General features: G+C 39.4%; 1 protein-coding gene across 1 annotated transcript in view; it reads right to left on the bottom strand.

Annotated features, from left to right (window-relative positions):
• LOC134205418 (acetylcholinesterase) overlaps positions 1-22184 on the bottom strand; it is a 95764-nt gene that overhangs the window by 72520 nt on the left and 1060 nt on the right. The window contains exons 4-5 of the mRNA XM_062680647.1: positions 9012-9156; positions 8514-8745 (exon numbers count right to left, since the gene is read on the bottom strand). Coding sequence (XP_062536631.1) covers positions 8514-8745; positions 9012-9156 — 377 coding nt within the window. The remainder of the gene's footprint in view (positions 1-8513; positions 8746-9011; positions 9157-22184) is intronic.

Here is a 22184-nt window from a genome sequence, read left to right as displayed (position 1 = left end):
ATGTTTTATGTTTTATGTTTTATGTTTTATGTTTTATGTTTTATGTTTTATGTTTTATGTTTTATGTTTTATGTTTTATGTTTTATGTTTTATGTTTTATGTTTTATGTTTTATGTTTTATGTTTTATGTTTTATGTTTTATGTTTTATGTTTTATGTTTTATGTTTTATGTTTTATGTTTTATGTTTTATGTTTTATGTTTTATAAACAGAAAACCTACTCGAACACGTTCTAATCTACGGTAAAATCTTCTCCGACATTTACGAAGGTACGCACTTACCGCAGTGCAAATATCGATTTCAACCACTACCTCGTTGCAGGGTATGTCTGCGCTCAAAACTCTCGATGGTGTAAAACACGCGTCGGAGTCGTCCGCCGCGGCTAAAGATTGGGCGGCTACAAGACGGTAGACTAGGCCAAGACTACGCGCAACAGCTGAAAGTGGCATTCCCAACGGAAGATCAGCTAGGTGCAGCGTCTCTTAAAAATTGCTGGAGAGATATTCAATCCTCCATTGAAAGCACCGCAAACGCTGCACTAGGCACGGTGCTCCTGGATCAGAGAAATGACTGGTATGAGGCGAATGTGAGCAGTTAGTTGAGGAGAAGAATGCAGCATGGGCGAGATTGCTGCAACACCGCACGTCGGCGAACGAGGCACGATACAAACGGGCGCGGAGCAGACAAAACTGGATATGTCGGAGGAAAAAGCGCCAGCAGGAAGATCGAGACCGTGATGAGACGAATCAACTGTACCGCGCTAAAACGCATGTAAGTTCTATGAGAAATTAAACCGTTCACGTAAGGGCCACGTGCCACAGCCCTATATGTGTGTAACCGATTGTTACAATAATAAAATTTGTTGGCTTCACCACAAAAAGTAAATTGTCAAAATTATTTCTTCAGTGCATACCAAGTAGAGCATAGAGAGTGTCGGTTCTCACATAAAAGTGACAAGCGAGTCACTCACATTCCCTTTCTCGAATAGGTCTGTCTGAGAGTAAAATTTATTGTCAGCGGTTTAAAACTCATCCTACACACGAATGCATGTCAGAGTAAAAAAAAAAAAACAGAGGTAACGCGAGTACTCAATCAAGAACGTACATGAGAAAGGTGGTAGGGTAAATCAAATGTCAAACGTCGTATTTCACGAGGTTTGCCCTACAACTTTCCCAAATTCTATATATATATATATATATATATATATATATATATACTCAGCGATACCAAAAAAGCTTTCTTTTCTGTGGCAAACCATTGGAAGCATAGTAGTGCGCGTCGTGTGTAATTTCGTAAAATCAGGTTAGGTGTACTGCAATAAGTACAGTAGATCATTATTAAATTCAATGTGGTGTTTCGTTTTAGATTTGGAATAGTGGAAAAATATAGTACAGGTGTAAAAGTACGGAAATAGGATAAAAAGAAAAATAGTACGGTCAGTTTCGTATTTAAAAATAGGCTAAAATGGTGTAAAGGTTTAAAATATATGTTTGTTATTTCTGGGAATTTAGTACGGACAACATCGTCAAGAATTGCTCAAAGTGCTAAAATTTTGTTTAAATAAAAGAGCAGCACCAAGAAAAAGGTAAATTTCTACAAATAGATGGTAAAAGTGAGAGCAAGTAGAAGAAAGGACGTCACTTTAGAGTATTAATCCACGTGGCAGGTCCATTGGGCCTTTTTCTTTTGGGTAGTTCTTCGCGGAACGCCTATTTTACCCACAGGGAGCTTACGCCGGTCGTTAAACCGTTGCACAGTGTGCAAATTCGAGCCAAAAAAAAGGACGCAATTCAACCACGGTATGTACATATCTGGAGATTACCCTAAAAAAATCACAAAAATCCAAAGAATTTGATAGTGCCGACCCCTTTTTCGTTAGAATACTGGAAGTGTCCTATTTTGTCCAATTTCCCCTACAAATAGAGGATTTTGCTAATGCATATGTTCACGTCAATCGAAAAGACAGGGAAAACCTTGACTTGTGTTATGGAAATATCATAATAGGCCTCCCATATATTTTTGAACACGGATAAGTGTCTCATTTTGTCTAATATCCCCTATAAAATGCTTCAGATGATACACATTTAAGATTGGAGGAGATCATCAAATAAGTTACTGTCAGTTATGGAATTCAGGACGATGAAATAGTGTTATCCTCGGACAATTCACTGGGAATCTGTTTAGTGTCTGTTTTTGTCTGATGCCCCCTATAATTTAGAAATATTTTCAAAAGTATAACATCAAATCAATTTTCATTTTAGGAAAATGTACTAAGATCTTTGAAGACTATTGTAGGCATATCAAAAGGCTGTTCCTTTTTTCAGAGTCCCTTCAGTGTCTCATTTTGTCCAATATCCCTTATACGTTGAACCTTTTTTTACAATTTATCAGAACACACAAATTGAAAGCTCGAGAAAATTTTGTGAAAATCTGCGAATTATCTGGACAAAGAAATGTGACTTTTCCTAGGGGTTGAATAGTGTCTGATTTTGCCAAATATCTCCTATAGTTGAATGAAATTCTAAAATCAGATAGAGCAAATCAATTAATAACTATAAAAATTATATTGGCATCCTTGTTCACTTAGTGGACATATTAAAGAGAGGTTCTTTTTTTTCTTTTTTAGAGTGCATCGTCCAGTGTCTCATTCTGTCTAATACCCCCTATACATTGAAATTCTTTTAATACACAAAAACATCAATTAAAGCTCGAGAGAATTTTGTGAATTGTGCTAATTTTAGCAAATCACTTGAATAATAAAAAAAAGCCTTAGCCTCGGCTTTAGCTAATTGACAAGGAGCTGGGTAATGTCTGATTTTGGTCAATATCAACGCGCACTGGGAGTTTTCGAAAGGAAAGTGCTGCATACCATCTATGGTGGGGTGCAGATGGCGGACGGTACGTGAAGGAGGCGAATGAACCACGAGTTGCATCATCTGTTGGGAGAACCATCCATCGTTCATACCGCGATAATCGGAAGACAGCGGTGGGCTGGGCACATAGCCAGAATGTCGGACAGTAATCCGGTGAAAATGGTTCTCTACAACGATCCAACGGGAACAAGAAGGCGAGATGCACCGCTGGAAAAGTGAACTCTGTGAAAAATTAACCGATTTCTTTGTTTCTTACAGTGTTCGACTTGAAAATTAATCAATTTTGGAAAACTGGTGCAAATCCATGTTCAGACCACTGGACACCGGAGATAATCCGGATTATTTAAGGGCATGTCAAAATGCTATTTTCTAAGCGCTTGTTTTCTTTTGCTTGGATATAATGTTGACTCTTTTCGTATTTTTTACATAAACTAGAGCTCTTCCTGAGTTGATTGATATGTTGATGTCACAGATTGGACAACAAAAACCTGAGATATGGCCGTTTCCGTAAAATCCGTGAAACCGATTCCACTCATTGTCGCATGCACGCTATTGTTCTAGTAGGCAGCGTTCTTGCACCAAGTGGTATCCTGTGGTTCTGAGCAAATATTTAAATCACAAATGTCCTAGACTACCATCAAACCCATATTTGTCCCATGTCTAATAAGATTTCCTATGTACATGGGACAATTATGCGCAGAACGGCATTAGAGGTGAGCGCCGGTCCGAAAATCGTCGGTGGCAACAGCGCACAATTTCATCATTTAAGAGATTTATTGATAGATTAATACGTAACACGCCTGCGTAACGCATACAAAGTGAAATTATAGACACTACCGAAGGAAGGGTCAAAAAGATCTATTTGTGGTGTAAGTTGTCATTAGGGTGGCCCTTTTGTGACAAATTTTGTAAAATGATTTTTTTTAATTGTCTCATTTGTCCATCTTTGTTCACTTTTGTTTGATTATCGTATTTGTTTTTATATGCAAATTCCGCAATAGGAATCTCAATCATAGGAAATCTCAGCAAACATGGGACAAATATGCGTATGACGGGAGTCTAGGAGAATTGTGATTTATGTATTTGCTCAGAAACACAGGATACCATTTAGTGCAAGAACGCTGCCTACTAGAACAATAGCGTGCATGCGACAATGGGTGGAACCGATTTCACGGATTTCACGGAAACAGCCATATCTCAGGTTTTTGTTGTCCGATCTGTGACATCAATATATGAATCAACTCAGGAAGAGCTCTAGTTTATGTAAAAAAATAAAAATAGCCAACATTTTACCAACACACTTAATTTTTTTTACCGAGATCTCAGCAAAATGTTAAACTTTTACCGAGTTTCGCACAGCCGTGCCCCAGCAAGCATGGTTTTTGCCGAGATTTCTGTCAAAGTTGCTGAAAATCAGCAAATAATTTACCGCAAATCAGCTAACAAACGTCATTTTTGCCGGGATATCAGTTTTTATTTTACTGGGCAGACGGCTGTGCGGGTTTTTGCCGAGCTGCAGAATTAAAAACTGAGTGTGAAAGCCAAAAATACAAGCGCCAAAAAATAGCATTTGTGACATGCCATCAAATAATCCGGATTATCTCCGGTGTTCAGCGGTCTGAACATGAGTTTGAACCAAAACTTGATTAATCTTCCCGTCGAACACTGTAAGAACCAAAGAAATCGGTTGATTTTTCACAGAATTATGGTCATTTGAATTTCGATAAAATTTTGCCTGACCCGATCATTCTGTCCAACCCCCGTAGTTGCGGGTAGAGAATAAAGTGCATGGATTGTATTTGTCTTGGAGGGCATCCAAGCAATTACCAAAGACAACGGCAGCGTAAGAAAATGGCAGAAACTCCCCCCCCCCCCTCCCCCTAAAAGTGATTACGTAATTAGTGTACGGCCCCAAACACTATCTCTTAGATAGATCCAATGCACTCTCGAACAGTGTTGGGAAATGTACATTAAAACGCTCTGATTATGCGAATATTTACATTTTATCCAGTCAACTTTTATGCACCAAACAAGCAGAAACAGTTTTCCAAAAAATGTACGCGACATAGTGACATTTTTTTGCCGATGAGGCAAACTGTTTGTTTGCTGCTACGTTAGAGTAGTGCCGGCATGCGGTAAGCATTTGCATGGAATTTTTTGTTTCGGCTCGTGCGCAGCGCTCACACCACAGAATCGGGTTTAATTACATGTGGCGCAAAGCCTAGAAGGTGTGCTATCCGTAGGTACTTATTTATTCGTTCTTACTTCTAAAATGTGCCAGGATTATTGAAATGAATATTTCCTACCAAAAACGGTTATACGTTGTAGAATTATTGTACGAAAACATTAATTAAGAAAATAGAAAAAAAAAACCATGAGCTGACTGTCGTCTGCTTGGCGTTGCTGCTGCTGCGGCTGCCGTGGTTTTTTTCTGTTATTGCATGGAAGACTGAATGGTTAAAAGAAATGTCAACCATTCCCGTCCCTGCTCTCGAACAGTCGATATATACAAATAAAAAGTAAGAAAAGGGGAGCCAGGGATTGATCCCACGACCTCCTGCTTATAGGCAGAAGCGGTAGTAGGGTGGTCTAACCGGTAGTACCGAAATCGGTAATACCGGTATTACCGGTCAATTTGAACACCGAAAATACCGGTATTAATAATGGAAAATACCGGTATTTTCGGTATTTCAAATATTGCTGTCAGTATAAAAATTCCGAATAGTTTTCAGCAACATGTATCAGCTAATGACTCAAACACCAAAAACAATTGAATGTGCGCATGAATGAACCTTTGCACAAGTAAGCATCGTTAGGTACTACAGCATGACATCATGAATGAATTCGGACTATTTGTCGCATGAACTTTTTTGACAGTTCAGAAGTACTTTTCGCTGACTCCGACAACGTTCGAGTTCATGATTGGTTGGCTGCCCCTGAGTCCGGAGAAGAACTACTAATCTGTCACCAGATTGAGGTTACGTACAGACGCTGCAGAACCTAATTGAAGACGTTCACGCTACAGTAAAAATCGATCATCATCATCATTAATCATTCGTGATGCTTCATTCTCTTAGGCGTCTGTCAAATTGCCACTTTCTTCTTCAACGAACTACATCGTCGAGAACCGTCGAAATTGTAAAAAGGTAGGTGTTGTAATAGTTCTCTAACGGAGAACACTTGTGAAAAATCATTTGCTGCAAAAATATGTCCGTTCTGAATTCGCTGATACCAATCAAGATATGCTGGAATAGCATGTTATCCATGCTCATACAGTTCTATGAGTTAAGGGTGCGTTAAAAACTCTGATCGATTTGAAGCTTCAATTCAAATTCAACTTCAGTGATGATGATTTTTTGGCGGTAAATGAAGTAATTCAAGCCCTCAAACTGTGAAACTGCTCTACCGTGAGTTTTGAACTTTATATGAAACCGATGTGGCGCTCCTATTTATGTTGGAGCAATTTTCAACCTAGCCACAGAACTTATTGTCAACTTATTCAATGCTCTCAAAGAACGAATTCAAGGAAGACGATGAGAATACGTCGATCTATTAGCATTTTTTTTAATAATCCAGCAGTAAAGCGATTGATCAGAAACAACTTGGGCATTTTCTTCAAGACATCCAGAGCTACTTTGAATGAGCAAGCGGACGAAATTTTGAAGCGGATAACTTTCAAAGATGAAAATGAAAAAGAGTAAAGAAAAGCTGAACTTTGTTATAAAGGAAATAGTGCAACATGGCGACGTTTGGAGGGTATTCCATTAACAACACCAAAGCATCTACTCCAACGCACTTAGAGAGAACTGGAGAGGAAAATGCGATTTCACTATGAAGAACTCAAAAACGGCGCTGCTGCAGAAGATAAGTAACTTTACCGATTCCTTAGCTAAACTACGCTTCCACAAAGTAGAAAGTGAAACAATCAGTGCAGGTTTGTTCGTGTTGTGTAGGACGTAGAACGATCGTAGATCGCGTCCATGTTTTCTTTATTAAGCAGAACGATCAGCCGGTCATCAAAATTTTGTTCTGCGTAGTGCGGGTGAGTGAATTAATTAGAAAGTTAAAGTTTAGATCGCGCCCAGACATGTTTGGAAGCAGAACGATTGGCCGGTCATCGAAACTTGTTCTGCTTTGTGCGGTGAGCAGTAAGATCAGCCGGTCACCGAAATTTTGTTCTGCTTTGTGCGGTAGGGCCGTTTTATTAGTTTTGTTTTTATCGATCAATCTACACGCTATACACGGCATACCGTTTACCAAAACGAACCCTGCCACACTCCCTACCCCATATATCCAACATCCCAGTGATTTCTCGTGGAAGTGCAGATGACTCGTCGGCTTCTATCAAAGCGAGAATCATGTCAACATTCTCCTACCCATTCCTCAATTGACCTGCATTCGGACACGGCCGGCGCTGGTATTGCTTATTTTTGGGTCACCAGTTCTTACACATTGAAGATGATGTTAGTCCCAAACTTCATCTGTTGGTTCTCTGTGTAATTACAGCTGAACTGGCAATAACGGAGTAGCAACCGTGGGCGGTCAATCGTGCTCGTGCTCGTGCTCGTGCAAGCGGACGAAATTTTGAAGCGTCTAATTATTCCTGACGTTGAAGCTGAGACAACGACCACACCTGACGATCAGTACGAAGAAAATGTCTCTGTGATTGATTTTTATGGTTTATCGGTTAAAGAACAACTCGTGGTAAGACTGCAGTAGAGTAAAACACTTGGGTTGCGGGTGGCAATTACGTTGACGCCAGAATCCTGCAAGCAATCCGTAAAGAATTCTCCTAGGACTATGATTGAGAACAAACCTCCCGGAATCCAAAGCTAAATGCACTCGCGTTCTCAAGGGTACCCCATTCAAAACTGGAGCCACGCATAACTGTCATTTTTATAATTCCAGCTTTGTTGTGTCACAGCAGGCGTGGAATAATAAAAGTAGCCGTTGTGTGTGGCTTCCCAGCCCAACAAACAATTACTTTGACATTGAAAGTTGAAAGTTTGTCAAAAAATATTATTTTTCACTCAAAGGTCAAAATAAAAAGTTTTTTTTTAACATTTCTGAATTTATTACAAATACCGGTATTTTACCGGTATTATCGGTATTGACTCCACCAAATATCGAAAACCGGTATTTCTCAAAAATGGCCAATACCGACCACCCTAAGCGGTAGTCACTAGACCACCGAGCTCGTTTGATAGTCGCTCAGTAGATTTCTGCCAAGAAATCGGTTTGCGGGAATGAAATAAGGTCTAACAAGTGATAACCATTTTCGCTCATTTCCAGTAATGCCATTAGTTGATTTGCTCGTTTTCTCACTTCTTTCATCCTTTTTCTGCCTTCACCAATGCCAACAAAAGTAGCCTGCAGCTTGAGCTAATCCAAAAGCTAATTAAAAAGAAAGTGGTAGGACAAAAGCGAAAAAACAATTTAGAGATATAGAAAAAAAATGCATAATTTGCTTAGTTATAATTCAACAAATATAGCTAATCTTTAAAAAAAATTAAGCTCCAAAACATTTCTCCAAAAATATATCCTCTGTACATTAGAAATTGTGACACCCTTCACTGTTTAGATACAACTATTCTGAAACAAAACTAAAAGCCATAGCACTACAACATAATAATAATCCTACCGGGTGCATCGTCATCGTTCAGGTACGGTGCCAAGTAGAAGAATCCAAAAGCACCCACTCGGTACTGCATGGACGCGACGATTACGTTCCCAACCGCCGCCAGCATTTCGGCATTGTATACGTCTAGGGTTGACGTACCGCTCATAAAACCACCGCCGTATATCCACACTAGCATGCCAAGGCCACTCTTGGACTGGTGCTGGCGCTGGAAATCATCATCATCCTGGAAGTACTGCCATAAAGAAGCGCCCATCGGAATAACAAAAATGTGCGTTAAATTACATCCGACGTTTGTAACGGTTTATACGGGGAGCCGTGGCTCACAACGAGACGCTTTCCTGGAGTTTTTTTGCCATGTATTAATGATTTGTTCAAACATTGGAATGCCCCATCGTCAACCACTCTCCCCTATACACCTGTATGACAACGAATATTATCCTCTAGACGAAAAATGACTCTCCATCTAAGGGAAAGTAAATAAATCATCCGAATACTTACGTCGTTGTTTCCGAAATTTAGACCGCGACCGTGGCGCAAACGGGTTTTGGTTGGCACCCAAATGTTAAGATATAGGCAATCCTCCGATACATTAGTATTCGGGTTCCACATCTCTTCGCCTGCGAAGCCGGGAAAATATTCATACCTGTGGAGTAGTCCAAGTAAAATGAAACATAAGGAAAATGTGTGCACTGTTTGCCAAGTTATGTTTGAATGCTGCTACTGGCTAGTGATTAAAATATTTATATACGATAATTTCCCGAAAAAGGGAACGAAATTCTAATAGATCCCAAATCCAATCCAAATTCAATGCAATTCAAATTCAATTCAAATGCAACCCAAATCCAATCCAAATGCAATTCAAATCAAATAGCAATCCAATCAATATCAAATCGAAATCCAATCCGTATCCAAACCAAATCCAATACAAATCTAACCCAAATCCAGTCCAAATGCAATCGTAATCCATCCAAATTCAATTAAAATCCATTCAAAATCGAATCCAAATGCAAATAAAATCCAGTCAATATCCAACCCACAGTCGTATCTACTGCAGCTGACTGATCTAAAGGCGAAACAACGGATGCGGTATGATTTGCTCGACCGGTAAATGGTTTTGGATTTGAAGCGTTTGTAAAGTTGCGAATCAGAGATCCGATTAACATTTTCCGTCGTCAACTTTACATGGGAATTCAAAACTTTTTTTGCCAGAACGGCATTCGCAGAAATTGGATTTATGATTGCCCTCACGATTAGCGCATTTGAACTTATTTGAATCTTCCCTCACAGGGCAGATGCTCTTGGCGTGAGAGGAGCCTGCGTTTAGCATCCATGTGACAATGTTTGATTCCAAGAACCACCTTTTCGTACTTACGACACTGAGTAGGGTTTTGGCATTTTCCAAGCCTGCGGAAATGTTCCCATGTAACTCGCACATGGGACATAATTACATACCATTTCTAAACCTTTCAAATTATTCGGTTCACCTTCGTAGAAGTGATCGAATCAAAGTTCTTGGGAAATCCCCTTCTAGAAATGAAACAGAGTGAGATTTCTTTTTCATTTAATCACTTGAGCTGGTGCAAATTTAAGCAATGCACATTTAAGTGGACAGATCAATGTCCAGAACGAAGAAAGAAAGAGATTACTTTGGTAAACGAAGAAAATTTGCGCTGCCTAATTTATCCAGATTTAGTCTGGTCTGGATCCAAATATAATTTAAATTTTATTTGGTTAATTCTCTACTATTCTATTAATTTCTACTATTATTTTGTTGAAGTTTTACTTATCCTAATTTATGGTAGTGACTGATAGAAGATTCCTATTTTGGAAACTAATACTTTACGAAACCATATAAAAACATATTCCTAAAAGTATTTTGGCGAATTTAAATTTAAAACATGTCCCGGAATATGTCCCGGAACATGAACCGGATCAGACGGATTAAGGCTGGATTAAGACTAGACTGGAAATGCTCAAAATTGAATTTAGTTCAGGAAAATAAGACAAATTTCTCCCGGAACCTAATTTTCAAACCTATGGTTTTATATTAGGACCGTATGGTAAAATTATCAAAGCGACGATGGATCGGGTGATGTACGTAGTTCGAGTATCAGGGGCATTCTCGAGTCCCTTCGAAACCTGCAGAGGGTTACGGCAAGGTGATACTCTTCCGTGTCTGCTATTCAACATCGCTTTGAAAGGCGTAACACGAAGAGCAGGGATTAACACGAGTGGTGCAATTTTCAACAAGTCCGCCCAGCTATTTGGCTTCGCCGACGACATAGATATTATGGCACGTAACTTTGAGAAGATGGAGGAAGCCTACATCAGACTGAAGCGGGAAGCTAAGCGGATCGGACTAGTCATCAACACGTCGAAGACGAAATACATGATAGGAAGAGGCTCAAGAGAAGACAATAATGTAAGCCACCCACCGCGAGTTTGCATCGGTGGTGACGAAATCGAGGGGGTAGAAGAATTTGTGTACTTGGGCTCACTGGTAACTGCCGAAAATGAAACCAGCAGAGAAATTCGGAGACGCATAGTGGCTGGAAATCATACGTACTTTGGACTCCGCAAGACGAATAGAGTTCGCCGCCGAACCAAACTGACAATCTACAAAACGCTCATTAGACCGGAAGTCCTTTACGGACACGAGACCTGGACGATAATCGTGGAGGACCAACGCGCACTTGGAGTTTTCGAAAGGAAAGTGCTGCGTACTTCTATGGTGGGGTGCAGATGGCGGACGGTACGTGGAGGAGGCGAATGAACCACGTGTTGCATGAGCTGCTAGGAGAACCATCCATCGTTCACACCGCGAAAATCGGACGAGTGCGGTAGGCCGAGCACGTAGCCAGAGTGTCGGACAGTAGCCTGGTTAAAATGGTGCTCGACAACGATTCGACGGGCACAATAAGGCGAGGTGTGCAGCGGGCAAGGTGGATCGATCAGGTGGAAGGTGACCCTCCGTAGACTGCGTGGTTGGCGACGTGTAGCCATGGACCACGCCGAATGGAGAAGATTCTTATATACCGCACAGGAAACTTCGGGCTTAGTCTGAATAAATAATAATAATGGTAAATTTATACGCAGATTTTTAGCCCTTCCCCATTTCCACAATGCAGCTCCTGCCAAGACCCAAAGAAGAATGAATCCCTGTGAATTCTGGCACGGCAAATGCTGGGTAAAGCATACCATTGGTACTTCGCGTACCTGAAGGAATAAAATAGACCCCATCTCGCGATCCTTAGCCTCTTACCCAGCAACTCCTATCCCTACCTCCCCGCGGTGCTGGCCGGGATACGAGCAACCTTAGGGAAGATCGGGTAACCAACCCCGGTGGGAACTATGGTCGTATGCTGACAGGGAAGGGGGGGGTTTGCTCCTCTCCGGAGGTGCAAATCTTATTGAACGTCTGTTCTCCATGTCAGGATCGGCTCACATTAGCTGTTCACCATGGTCCACGGAAATAAGGAGCAATGGTCCTCCGGAAATTTAGGGGGTTTGGTGTCAGGCCCTGCAAGCCAGCCAAAAAAACTCACGCAACGAACAATCAACAAGAGAGTACGGACCGGAACCATCGCACAATGGGGAAATCCGATTTCAAAGGTGGAAAAAATTGATAACTTTCTTCACGAACAACTTACAGAAAAGATTAAGAGCTTATTCGAAAGGGAATTTTGCAAAGAATTCAGTAAGTGCTGTTTCATGGACGTGGAACGCTTACGTATGTAGTTATTGAGCTCGTTTTGTCCTAATGCCCCATATATCAAGAGTTTCCAAACTATTTGTCATTTTATCTTTAAGACATTGTTCTAAAATTGTGTTTATCTCTTCACTGTGGATCCACAGAAGGGCACTAAATATATTTTGTTAGTAAAAGTTGGAAATTTAAGGGATTTTGGGGTCAAATACGCATCAAAGTGCATTTTATGTGAAATTTTCATGTATTCTGTAAGAAATAGTAATATTTACAGATAAGTGTTGATATTATTGTCTCAAAGTGTTGAACAGATATTGACAAATGTTTACCGAACAAAAATTAATGAAATAAATCGTTTCACAAATGTTTTATTTGGTTATTTATTAAGTATAAAACGATTTTTAAAAACTTTTGAATAGCACCGATGCCAAACATTTCCAAACCATACCAGATAGCACAACTAGACAAGAATAGTGATATGTTATGAGTCTTGATGTGATCATAGATAGGAGGTGATGGGAGATACTCTTTTCTCTTACATTTTTGCCCAAATTCCCCTATGAAATAATTTAGCTCAATGATTCTGAGCAAGGAAATGATGAAGTAATGTTAATTTAATTTATATTTTCCAATGATATGATGAAAATAACTAATAATCATATAAATCATTTGAATTATAGGGGATTTAGGGGTCATACAGCTCATTTAATGTAACTTTTTATGCAAAATAGGATAACTTTTCTCACGAGTGACTCACAAATAAGGTTAAGGGCTTATTCGGAAGCGAATTTTCCAAAAAATTCAGTGAGAGATGTTTCATAGACGTTTTGCCCCAATGTCCCATACATCACAGTTTATCATATTTTTCGTGCTTTTATCGTCCAAGTATTGTACTAAAGATGTGTTCTCCTCTTCATTATAGATCCATAGAAAAGCACTATACATGATTTGTTGGTAAAAGTTGGAAATTCAAGGGATCTTGGGGTCAAATAAGTATTAAATTGCACTTTACGTGAATTTTTCATGTATTCTGTGAAAATTAATAAAAATATTATTGTTCTCCCAGAATGTTCTACTGTTTTGTGATGTATTGTGTAAAACTCGATTTTTAAATGATTCTGAAAAGTGCCGATGCCAATCATTCTCAAACCACACCCGTTTGCACAACTAGATAAGAGTAAATATATTGGTCGATGTGATAATAGATAGGAATAGATAGGAAATATTTTTTTTCTCATGACGTTTCACCCAAATTCCCCTTATGAAATAATATAGCTCAATGATTCTGAGTAAGAAATGATGGAGTAACATTGATTCAATTATAATTTGTCAATGATACTATAAAAATAACAAATATTCGTAGATTGCATTGAAAAAAAAAATCCAAGGGTTCAGGGCTCAGAACCTTTTTAACAGAATTAATCAATTTTTTCACTTATTTGTCCCAAAATGCCTTAAAAATCCATTTTTAATGTAATATATGGATATTTGTTGTTTTTATGGTATCAATTTCTGTTAAAAAAAATTATGACAATAACATCAACTATTATCTGTAAATATCTGAATAATCAATAGGCAGTAGATTTCGCAAAAATTGACCATATGTAGAGCTACATTAATGCTTACAAGTTTTTAAATCACCGTATATTAACTCTAAATGATCATTCGATGTAATATAGTGTAAATGATTTCTTGGGTATTATTTATTTTTTATTCAAAAATTCACATAGATGCACTTTGATGATTATTTGACCCCAAAATCCCTTAAATTTCCAACAAAATATTTATAGTGCTATGTATGGATCTACAATGGATATACAATGAAGAGGAAAACAGAATTTCAGTGTAATTTTTGAAAGATAAAAGTACCAAAATATGAAAAATTTTGATGTATGGGACATTGGGGCAAAACCAGCTCAATAACTACATACAGAAGTGTCTCATGTCTATAAAACGTCACTCACTGAATTTCTTGGAAAATTCGCTTCCGAATAAGCCCTTAACCTTATCTGTGAGTCGCTCGTGAGAAAAGTTATCCTATTTTGTATAAAAAGTTACATTAAATGAGCTGTATGACCCCTAAATCCCCTATAATTCAATATTTTTAATGATTTATATGATTATTAGTTATTTTTATTATATCATTGGAAAATATCAATTTAATAAACATTACAACATCATTTCCTCCCTCAGAATCATTGAGCTATATTATTTCATAGAGGAATTTGGGCAAAAATGTAAGAAAAAAGAGTATCTCTCATCACCTCCTATCTATGATCACATCAAGCCTCATAGCATATGACTATTCTTGTCTAGTTGTGCTATCGGGTATGGTTTGGAAATGTTTGGCATCGGTGCTATTCAAAAGTTTTTAAAAATCGTTTTTCACTCAATAAATAACCAAATAAAACATTTGTGAAACGATTTATTTCATTAATTTTTGTTCGGCAAACATTTGTCAATATCTGTTCAACACTTTGAGACAATAATATCAACACTTATCTGTAAATATTACTATTTTTTACAGAATACATGAAAATTTCACATAAAATGAACTTTGATGCATATTTGACCCCAAAATCCCTTAAATTTCTAACTTTTACCAACAAAATATATTTAGTGCCCTTCTGTGAATCCACAGTGAAGAGATAAACACAATTTTAGAACAATCTTTTAAAGATAAAATGACAAATAGTTTGGAAACTCGCGATATATGGGGCATTAGGGCAAAACGAGCTCAATAACTACATACAGAATCGTTCCACGTCCATGAAACAGCGCTCACTGAATTTTTTGCAAAATTCCCTTTCGAATAAGCTCTTGATCTCTTCTGTAAGTTATTCGTGAAGAATATCGGGTGGTGGCCGATCAATGAAAGAATGTGCAGGTTGAGGATCAAAGGCCGGTTCTTCAACTTCAGCATAATCAACGTCCATAGTCCACACTCCGGAAGCACTGATGATGATGAGGACGCATTCTACGCGCAGCTGGAACGTGAGTACGACAGATGCCCAAACCACGACGTCAAAATCATCATAGAAGACTCCTCCTCTTGGCCAACATGATCGTTAGTTTAGACCGACTATTGGAAAGTTCAGCGCTCACCGGCTGACGAACGAAAACGGCCTACAACTAATTGATTTCGCCGCCTCCACCATTCGCAGCACCTACTTCCAACACAACCTCCCGTATCGGTACACCTGGAGATCACCACTGCAGACAGAATCACAAATCGACCACGTTCTGATTGATGGACGGCACTTCTCCGACATTATCGACGTCAGGACATATCGTGGCGCTAACATCGACTCTGACCACTATCTGGTGATGGTTAAACTGCACCCAAAACTATCCGTCATCAACAATGTTCGGTACCGACGACCGCCGCGGTACGACCTAGAGCGACTGAAGCAACCTGATGTCGCTACTGCATACGCGCAGCATCTCGAGGCAGCGTTGCCGGAATAGGGTGAGCTCGATGGGGCCCCTCTTGAGGACTGCTGGAATACAGTCAAAGCAGCCATTAACGACGCAGCGGAGAACAACGTCGGGTATATGGGTCGAAGTCGACGGAACGATTGGTTCGACGAAGAGTGCAGACAGATTCTGGAGGAGAAGGACGCAGCGCGGGCGGTCGCGCTGCAGCAAGGTACCCGGCAGAACGTGGAACGTTATAGACGGAAGCGGAGACAGCAGACCCGCCTTTTTCAGGAGAAGAAACGCCGCCTGGAAGAAGCGGAGTGCGAGAAGATGGAACAGCTGTGCCGTTCTCAAGAAACACGTAAGTTCTATCAGAAGCTCAACGCATCCCACAAAGGCTTCGTGCCGCGAGCCGAAATGTGCCGGGATAAGGATGGGAGCATCTTGACGGACGAACGTGTGGTGATCGAAAGGCGGAAGCAGCACTATGAGGAACATTTGAATGGCGCTGAGAGTGAAGGCAGTGAAGGTCAAGGCAGTGGAAGAGATGTCTACATCAGTTCCGCGGACGATGGAAGCCAACCAGCCCCCACCTTGAGGGAAGTTAAGGATGCCATTCAACAGCTAAAGACCAATAAAGCAGCTGGTAAGGATGGTATCGGAGCTGAGCTCATCAAGATGGCCCCGGAAAAGCTGGCCACTTGCCTGCACAAACTGATAGTCAGAATCTGGGAAACCGAACAGCTACCGGAGGAGTGGAAGGAAAGGGTTATATGCCCCATTTACAAGAAAGGTGACAAACTGGAGTGTGAGAACTTTCGAACGATCACCATCCTTAATGCCGCCTACAAAGTGATATCCCAGATCATCTTCTGTCGTCTGTCACCATTAGTGAACGAGTTCGTGGGAAGTTATCAAGCCGGCTTCGTTGACGGCCGCTTAACAACGGACCAGATCTTTATTGTACGGCAAATCCTTCAAAAATGCCGTGAATACCAGGTCCCAACGCACCATCTGTTCGTTGATTTCAAGGCGGCATACGACAGTATAGACCGCGTAGAGCTATGGAAAATTATGGACGAGAACAGTTTCCCTGGGAAGCTTACCAGACTGATCAAAGCAACGGTGGATAGTGTGCAAAACTGTGTGAAGATTTCGGGCGAACACTCCAGTTCGTTCGAATTGCGCCGGGGACTAAGACAAGGTGAATGCGTAAAAGACAAAGTACATACATGCTTATGGGCGGAACCGAGCGCGACAGGGCCCGCCTGGGAAGCAGTGTTACGATACACGGGGATACTTTCGAGGTGGTCGAGAAATTCGTCTACCTCGGATCCTTGCTAACGGCTGACAACAACGTTAGTCGTGAAATACGAGGGCGAATCATCTGCGGAAGTCGGGCCTACTACAGGCTCCAAAAGAAACTGCGGTCGAAAAAGATTCGCCACCGCACCAAATGTGTCATGTACTAGACGCTTATAAGACCGGTTGTCCTATACGGACATGAAACATGGACAATGCTCGAGGAGGACTTGCAAGCACTCGGAGTATTCGAGAGACAATGCTCGAGGAGGACTTGCAAGCACTCGGAGTATTCGAGAGACGGGTGCTTAGGACCATCTTTGGCGGTGTGCAAGAAGACGGTATGTGGCGACGAAGAATGAACCATGAGCTCGCCCAACTCTACGGCGAACCCAGTATCCAGAAGGTAGCTAAAGCCGGAAGGGTACGATGGGCAGCACATGGGTGTGATGGGTGTTCGCTTCCGATCCGGCAGGTACGAGACTGCGTGGAGCGCAGCGAGCGAGATGGGCAGACCAGGTGCAAAACGACTTGGCGAGAGTGGGGCGTATCCGAAGATGGAGAGATGCGGCCTCGATCCGTGTATTGTGGCGTCAAATTGTTGATTCAGTGTTATCTGTTTAGATGTAAGCTAAATAAATGAATGAGGTCCATGGGTCTTCAACAAAAAGATGTGCCTTTCAAAGTTCTAAACGTGGTTCATACAAAGCTGAGACGAGACCTGCAAAGACGCTGCTTCTTTTCTCTTGTTTTGACACTTGTTCTTCTTTTCATCACAGTTGATCATCAAGTTTCAACTGTTTTCTTGACTGTTTCACCTAAGCCCCGGGTGGACTCTTCTGAGCACAATAAAAGTGTATCCAATTTACGAATTAGTAGATTCATTTTCATAAGGATTTTTATACCGGAAACAAATACACGTTTATAACTGATTATTAATAAGCTAAACGGATAATTTGGAATACTCGTTAAAGTGAAAAAGTCTTAGTAAATCAAAAATCATGCGGAATATTTTATTTGGGATACCAATACTTTCACACTAAAAGCTGCTGGCTGCACCTGACAGTTCTTGACAGCAGTTGACTGGCAGCAGCTGAAGTTACATTTTTTCCTCTTTGCAAGTCCCGTCCCAGATACAAAGTATCCCTCGAAAATCAATACATAAAAATATATTCAAAGAAGCCGATTTTCGTAATGAAAGAAACTTTAAATTAATCAAAGTAGGTTGGTCTTTTTGGTTAACGCTTGTTTTCTTTTTTGGTTAACGGTTTTTGACACACGCGACTATAAAGTGTTTCGCCCTTGAATTTGCCCTACTGGTCAAACATGTGAGACTCGAGTGGGAAACACTTTCAGTAACTCACCACGCAACATATTAATGCTATGGCATTGAAATCAAAAAGTATTATTCTTTATATGAAAGAGAAACAGCTTTGAAAGTGAAGGTTTTAGTTGTTTAAATCCAATGTTTTTTGTATTTATTTTTTCCAATTTTATTGTTATCGCAAATAATATTCTTAATTTTTATATTTAATAATTTTTTTCTACATATATGACGATACCAACACTACACATTTCCAGTATGCTAACGGACCGTTCGGGTTATGGCATTATCCACTTGCTGCTCTCGACCACTCTTATGATTTTGGAAAATAGTTGCAGTATACTGTAAAGAGATTGTAAGATCATGATTTATATGGTAATGATATTTTTAAGTAAATTATATCTACCTTAAACACACCAGCCATGTACCTCTGCTACCTTACTAAATTGCGAATGTTAGGTCGAAGGACCTGAATTTTTACTGTGGAAAAAATAATAATAATAAGCATTTTATATGGTCAAATATACACAATAATTCATAGATATACTGTTTCAATGATGGATTACACTTTAATAATTTTACTTACCTTCTGGATACTTTTTGATTTTTTTCACTGAGAGCGAGGGACGCGCTTCAAGTTCTTCACTATAACTACCACAACTTGCAAGTTAATTTTTTTAAAAGTGGAACATGCTTTAAAAAAGTGTAAAACACTTTCAATTGTATTGATTGTACTTTGACGACTTGGCCAGTCAAACAACAGTATTCTCTTTATTGCCAAGAAGTTTTACACTTCTATGTCACTGTTACTGACCAGTACGGCGAGATCAAGTGTATTCCACTTTAACTAAATAGTCAACACACTTGATATCTGTGAGTGACCGGTAATTGAGTTCTCAAGTGTTTTAGCTCTTGAACTCAAAGGGGGAAGAAGTTTAATCTGCAAAGATATACTATTTGAATCAAACAGTGAACCTACATTGACATTCATGTGCAAGAATTCTTGAATCGAGCGTTTTGATTATTTTCAGTGTACCGCAATAATAGGACGCAGTTGCCTATTATTGCGATATTTTTTGAAGGTCATTCCTATTGTTGCGGTATTGCCTGTATTTCTTATGGAGAGCGATACCACAACAATAGGACCTTAGCACTACCGCAATAATAGACTCAAAGGATGCAATTATTTAATCAAAAATGTTGATTTTTCATCATTTTGAACGGAATTTTGTCAACCAAAAGGTGTTCTAATGGTTGATTCGAAGAGTTTTAGCGGATCCACAATTATTTTTGGTGCTATTATATCTAGAATGGACTACTTCAACACTACCGCAACATTAGGGCATACCACAACGATAGGACGTTTTACCCTACTTGAAGACAGTCAATGAGTTAGTGATGAACTTAATTTTAAAATTTAAAAATCACTTAAATAAAGGAGAAAAAACAATCAATAAGCCAGTGAATAGAAAATATAATTTGATCACTAACTTATAAATTCTGCGACTTCGATATGCAGAGAAAATAAATATTACAAAAGTTATATATAATAAGAAAAAAAATCTAAAAATGGCTAAAAATCTTAAACGCCAAAACACATTTATACTAGCCGGTTGATAAGGTTGATAACTGCAACTCATTTTAGACGTCAAACGTGCTTTTTTAGTTGTGTGCGGGTTCAAAAATTTGCGATTGCAGCATTTGTTTAAATTTTCCTAGGTAGCGGTGGCATTTTCGATGTGTCTCTTTTAAAAAAGGTATTTCGATCATTGCATCAGAACGCAATGAACGATCTAATTTAATCTAAACGGCAAAAAAGACAGAATTCTACGATGACTTGATTAAATCTATTCAACTGTTGCGCTAGAACCTTTTTTTTATTTTCTTCATAATTCATCTGATCTTTTCGGCATAGAGAAACAGACGTCTCACTTAGAACAAAATGCAATCAAAATTATCGTCACGGAAGCATTGCCTTCCAATGCTTAAATCACTGAGTGTGGCCAAGCCGCAACCAAATGGCGGTGGTGCCCAAAAGTCGACACTAGCAAAATCGATCGAAGCGCCATAGGGGGCCGATCAAACACCCACAAAAAAAAATCAGAGAAATTTCATAAACAAATCCGCCAGAGCTTTTTTTAAGAATCAGTAGAAAGTTCAGGGTACACTTGTTACACTTTCTCGATGAATTCTTCCTTGAATTCCTTTGGTATATTTTCTAGAAATATGCTTGGCAACTCTTCCAGATTTTTATCTGGGAATCCTTCTAAGAATTTCTCCAGTACAGCCCTATCTGGAATTCTTTCTTAAATTCCTCCAGGAATTCGTCCGCAAATTCCTTCAGAGATTTTTCAGAAAATTTCTCCAGAAATTCGTTTAGAAATATTTCTAGGAGCTCCTCCATAAGTTCGTCCAGAAATTTCTCCGTAGGATCCTCGAAGAATTCCGTCGGAAATACCTCCAGTCGTTACTACACAAATTGTTTCTTTCACGACTTCCTCCACTAGTTCTTCCAGAAATGCCTCCAAGAATGTTGCCGAAAGATTCTCCAATAATACCTCTGAAATTATACTCCGGAATTTCTCTGTTATTTCCTCCAGGAATTCTTTCGGAAATTCCTGCAACAATACCTCAGGAAGTTCCTCCAAAAAGTTGTGCAGAAGTTCCTCCGGAAGTTTCTTCAAAAATTTCTTCAGGAGCTCTACTGCAAATCCTTTCAGTAATTGCTCAGGAAAATCCTTCACGAATTCTTCGGGAAAATCCTTCAGTAATTCCTACAGAAAATCCCTCCGGAATTCCTCCTGAAAATTCTCCTGCAATTCTTCCGCAAGTTCCATGTTAATGGAACTAGCATATCACCCGGAAGTTCTCTTAGAAGTTTATCTGGAAGTTCTTTCAGAAAATCCTTTAGATGTGCCAAAAGCAATTCCTCCGTACCTTTCAGGATTTTCTTTAGGAATTCTTCCGAAAAATCCATTAGGAGTTTATCCTGAAGTTTCTTCACAAATTCTTCCAAAAATTTCTTCAGAAAATCTTGTGGAAGTTTCTTCAGGTATTTCACGGTAAATTCTTCCGAATCCCTTCAGGGAATTCTTAAAAAAGAAACTCAGAAGAATTCCACATGGAAATTCAGTTAAAAAAATCCGCCCTTACTCGTGAAGATTTGAAGGAATATTCTCTAGAATTCTAACAATTTGAGTGTTAAAAAATAAATGCTACAAAAAATAAGAAGATGCTTGAAATAACAAACTTGTTGGATTTTGAAATTCTCACTGATAATCGTAATTTTGATATTGAAGACATTTGAAGACATTTTTATTCGACTGTGAAGACATTTGAAAATATTCCCTGGCATCCCTGGTTGCCAATCCGGGATTTCGATTCTCTGTCCGGTCTAGGATGTTTTCGGGTTTGAAACTTTCTCGGCACCCTGGGCATAGTGTATTCATTGTACTTGCCACACAAGATACATACTCATGCAATGGCAGGCATAGAAAAGCTTTCAATTAATAACTGAGGAAATTCTAATAGAGTATTAAGTTAAAAAGCAGGCCAAGTTCCAGTTGGAATGTAGAGCCATAAAGAAGAAGAAGAAGAAAAAGAAGAATTATGCATTTTCTTTCTTTCAGTTCTTTACGCACGTTTTAAACAGGTATTATACCGATGATCGTTATTTGAAAAAAATAAGCTTAAAAGTTGATTACCATTAGATCGACTTCTGCACATCGTAGTGCTAGAGTATGAGATTCATATGAAGGATACAGCCACAACGTCATAACGTTTTCCATGTGAAAATGACGCGATTTCAAAAGGTATTTTTATTACCCCAGCCCTCTACAACGATTCAAATGGACGAGTCGACTCGTACACGATTGGTTGGTCGTTGAATTTCGACTCGCGCTCGATTTGAATCGTACAT

The sequence above is a fragment of the Armigeres subalbatus genome, chromosome 1 (genome assembly GCF_024139115.2).
Source record: "Armigeres subalbatus isolate Guangzhou_Male chromosome 1, GZ_Asu_2, whole genome shotgun sequence".
NCBI classification, from domain to species: domain Eukaryota; kingdom Metazoa; phylum Arthropoda; class Insecta; order Diptera; family Culicidae; genus Armigeres; species Armigeres subalbatus.
This window is presented reverse-complemented; position numbering and strand designations above follow the sequence as displayed.